Below are 4,547 nucleotides of genomic sequence, written 5' to 3' on the forward strand. Positions count from 1 at the left end.
GCCCCCAGGAGCCGCCCGCCGAGCCCAGCGGCGAGGAGGCGGCGCCGACCAGGGTTGGCCAGGCCCGAGTGGGCCCCAGGCGGATGTGAGCAGGGCCGGACCAAGATGGCGATGCCGGTGGTGCAGGCGGTTCACCTGGAGTCTGACGCTTTCTTCGTTTGTCTCAACCATGCCCTGAGCACGGAAAAGGAGGAGGTCATGGGGCTGTGTATCGGAGAGGTGAGTGGGGGAACCTGCTAGCCCGGCTGCAGCCCCGCTGAAGGTGGGGGCTGCGGGGGGCCACAGGGCCCCCCAACATCAATTCGTGGACTGATCATTTTAGTGGTCCTTTGCCGCCGACCTGCCGACGCCTGTTTACTTTCTCAGAGCCCCCCAGCGATCTGTCTAAGCTCTCGTGGTCCTTGGTGTGTCTGTTACCGCCTATGGCTATTCGGAACCTGGACCTAGTCAGGCCCGAAAGGCACTGAGGTCTAAAACCAAGTGCAGAGTAATGTCGACTTTCTTACACTCTAGGGGAGTCTGTGTATCGGGAAAAGCTGCTTTGTAAGAATCTCGAGGAATCTGAGAGGATACGTGAAGTCGCACCGAGGGGGGGAGGAAACTGAGCATGGGTTTTGTAACGGAGGAAGTTAGATTGCAGCCCCGAACCATCACATGCTCAATAATGTTTTCTGTTTTTTCCCTCTCTAGTTGAATGATGACACAAGGTAAGCCAATTTTCTAATCTTAACGCCATCCACTCAGTTCCTACTCACAGTAACCCTGTACACAGTTTTCTAGGCTATGAATCTGTCTCCCACAGAGCAGCTGGTCGTTTCGAACTACTGACCTGGAAGTTAGCAATCCAACTCATAACCACAAAGGGGACCACGCCTGTCCTCCAGCTGGCCTCCTTAGTACCCGCCGTTTCTCGGGTTTACTTCTGTCCCACATTGCTAACAGGCGTCTGATGGCAGTTCACGTGCCTCATTTCCCTTTGTGGCTGCTAACACTGCACACCCAGAAGCGCTAAGCCTATTACGTTGCTTTACTCTCTGTTGATCAATCTTCCCAAAACCAATTCCAACTTTAATTCTCATGTGTCGCCAACAGGAGTGACTCCAAATGTGCGTGTGCTGGCACTGAGATGCGGACCGTTGGGGAAAAGGTACGTGTGTGCACGACAGTGTCCACTACAGGTGATTTGGACCTGCGTGAACTGCGCTTTTTAGTACAGGTTATGAGCCTGCTCCCGAGGAAAATAACCACATTCCAAAACCTCACTGCCGTCAATCTGGCTACACCTCCAGTGACCCTCCAGGACACAGTTGTTGTGGTGGTGGTTGTTAGAAGCTGTTGAGTCGGTTCTGAGTCCGACTGACCCTATATAGGGTTTCCAAGGAGCAGCTGGTGAGCTTGAACTGCCATCATCCAGTGCTTAGCCCACAGTGCCACACCAGGACTGTGGGGCTTCGCAGAGTGGTCACATAAGATTTCCCGTTCTGTCGTCTCTACGAGAGCACACTATCCCATCTTCTCCTTCACCTTTCTGTTAGCAGACCAACACTTGACCCACAGAACTACCAGGGCTGTTCGTAACACGTGAACCTTGTAGACTCTTTTTAAGGACAGTCGAAGGCTCCAGCAACAGGCAGATGACCACAGTAAGGAGGACGTGACAGAAGTGCTGACTCACAGTGATCAAGTACTGGGGGTGGGGGTGAGGGGTGGGGATAGCAGCTGTAGTTGATAAAATGAATAATTGGTATTAGAACTTATCAGGAGCTCTGGTAGCATCCTGGTTATGAGTCAGCCTGCGAACCTCAGAGTTAGCACCTCAGAGTTAGCAGTCTGAAACTACCAGCCGTTCCGCGCGAGAAAGGTGAGACTTTCTGTTCCCGTAAAGATTTACAGCCTTGGAAACCCTATACGGGGTCACTGTGGGTCGGAGCCGACTCCACGGCACACGGCCACCATCACCAAAGAGCTCACCAACATAGAGTTCATATTAACAGATGTCCACATGTTTTCTGTTTGGTGTCTTTTTGGCTTTCAGCCTTCCAAATCCAGTGTGTGTGTGTTTGCACTGACTGCACAGAATTTCCGGTCAGACTCTCCACCTTTAAAGGGATCAGTAACCAGCCCTGGCCAGTGACTGCCATCGATCGGCCAGTGCAGCTCTGTCACTTATGTCAAAGGTTCCTTTAGATCTCACCCTTTGTTCCTGAAAGCTTTTGTCAACGGCAATGCCTTGTTTTCCCCTCAAACTGATGTCCTGGATTTGGTTTTTCTATTGTCCTCACTGGGCCCTTGCATTCAAGCCCCTTCTAAATCTAGGCATGGTTCTTGGCCCACAGATCTTCTTAATCTCCCTTCAAGTCATCTGAAAACTGAGCTGTTCGTGGCTCCTTCCTGGCCCGATCTGTGTTTAGATCGGGAAGGAAAGCTAATCTCTGAAGATTTTGGTTTTCTGTGTCTTTTCTCTGTGTTCCTAGAACATTTAATGACTACATTGTTTTCATAGCTTTTTTTTTTATGTTAGCATATATCTGCATTCCTATGCGTTTATACATAGTTATGGATGAAGAAATCCCTCTATGATGTAAATGTTAGCCTTTGTTTTTTCCATTCCAAAAAAGTGTATGTTGATGTTGGATGTCCTTTATTTGAAACATTTCATTAATCGGGGCAATGTCACTGGAATCTTTAACCTGCTAATATATTACGACACCATTCTGTAGTTGAGGGGAGATGTTGTTGGTGAGAGATGGAGGTGACCATTTCTATGCGTTTTCTTTCAGGTTGACACTGGGAAGATTATTCACATTCATTCTGTCATCATCTTGCGACGTTCCGATAAGAGGAAGGACCGAGTGGAGATTTCTCCAGAACAGCTGTCTGCGGCCTCTACAGAGGCAGAGATATCCTTCCGTGCTCTGGGGCTTCCGGGTCATCAGGCATCAAACACTTGCTCCACTTCCCCTGCTGCTGACTGTGCCCTTGTTTTCCGATTTAGCCCTTGGACCTGGTGCTCTGGTTAATCCCGCTTTCTCTTCTTGTCTCCTTGGGACTGGCTTTTATTGGAGAATTGGACTTTTCTAACATCCCTCCCTGCTCCTAAAGGATAAAAGAGCCCAGGGTCAGATCCCATTGAGTCCGCTTCACTTTCCTTCCTACTTCCAATTCACTGTTGTTGTTGTTGTTAAGTGTTGTTGAGTCAGTTCGGATTAGGGCTCCCAAGCAGCAGCTGGTGGGTTTGAACCGCTGCCCTTGCAGTTAGCAGTCCAGTGCTTTATCCTACAGCATCACATCCTGCATGAACTCCTAGATCTCTCACTGCTCACTACCCCTCAAAAACTGCCAGGCTGAGAGCTGAATACAACATTCCGTAGTAACTAGACCAACAAGAAAATATCATCGAATGATCTGGAATCTATGCCTCAGCTATAACTAGTGAATGGTGCAGCCTTTTTTTTTTTTAAGCGCTTACTGTTCTTATGGATAAAATTTATCTTTAAGTCAACTCAAGGGTAGTTTTTAAAAATGTTAAGTGCCGTTGAGTCGATTCCGAATCCTAGCGACCCTGTATAGGGTTTCCAGGGAGCGATTGGTGAGTTTCAACGGCCAAGCTTGCGGTTCAAACCACCCTTATGGTAGAGAGCTTATCCTACAGCGCCACACCAGTCAAGGTGGGAGAAAGAGGAGGCTTTCTGCTCCCGTAAAGATTGACAGCCTCGGAGACCCTGTACAGGGTCGCTATGGGTCGGAACCGACTCCACGGCACAGCACCACCACCACCAGTGAACAAGCGGGCCCGCTGACCTGTACCCTCAGTGTGCCGTCAGTGTTCTTGTTTATTGCCAATCTGATTGGCCAAAATTTTTATTTTATATTTTGGATTTTGAACTTGTATTTAAATTTGAACTTTTCTTAAGAGTAAACACGATCAGATTTTCATTTGAGAGTCATTTGTATTTCTTTTTCTCTGAATTCTCTGGTTATTTCCATTGTTCGTTTTTCTGTTGATTTGATCATCTTTTCTTAATGCTTTATAGGTTCTCTGTATGTTAAGAAAACCTGCTCTTTGTGGTAAGAGCAGCAGTTTCTCTGGCTTACGGATGTGCTTTATCCCAATCAGTTTTTAAACTACTTTTACACATTCAGATTTATCAGTCTCTTCTTACGGTATGGGCTTTTTGCATTTTATATTTTATTAACTACTTTTTAAAAGCCTCTATTTTGAATTAATTAGAGATACACAGGAAGTTACAAAAATACTAGCATGCTTCCCCCTGCAGGCCCCAGAGTGGAAACATGGAAGTTGACAGTGATACAGTGTGTCTAGTGGGGGGCTATTTTGTGTGCAGGTTCTGAAACTGGCATAGCAGCCAGAATAAAGACCCTGGCACAAAGATGGTTACTATTTCCTGCTATGCTGTTAGAGCCCCACACCCTTGCCTTCACTGCCACGCACTTTTTTTGTGTGTTTTCTTGTGAATTATATGATAGTTTACATGGGAGAACATTAGTTTTACATCCATTCTATCGTACATCGTCTCATTGCCATG

General features: G+C 47.4%; 1 protein-coding gene across 2 annotated transcripts in view; it reads left to right on the top strand.

The window, feature by feature from the left end:
• Positions 1–34: 34 nt before the first annotated feature.
• The window catches only part of BRCC3 (BRCA1/BRCA2-containing complex, subunit 3), a 52,904-nt gene continuing 48,391 nt past the window's right edge, over positions 35–4,547 (top strand). The window contains exons 1-4 of one of the 2 annotated variants that reach the window (XM_006876840.1): positions 35–219; positions 691–707; positions 1,093–1,147; positions 2,781–2,900. In XM_006876840.1, coding sequence (XP_006876902.1) covers positions 106–219; positions 691–707; positions 1,093–1,147; positions 2,781–2,900 — 306 coding nt within the window. In that variant the 5' untranslated portion in view covers positions 35–105. The remainder of the gene's footprint in view (positions 220–690; positions 708–1,092; positions 1,148–2,780; positions 2,901–4,547) is intronic. The other variant, XM_006876841.1, reaches the window with a different exon arrangement.

This window comes from Chrysochloris asiatica, unplaced genomic scaffold (genome assembly GCF_000296735.1).
Source record: "Chrysochloris asiatica unplaced genomic scaffold, ChrAsi1.0 scaffold00419, whole genome shotgun sequence".
In the NCBI taxonomy this organism is placed as follows: domain Eukaryota; kingdom Metazoa; phylum Chordata; class Mammalia; order Afrosoricida; family Chrysochloridae; genus Chrysochloris; species Chrysochloris asiatica.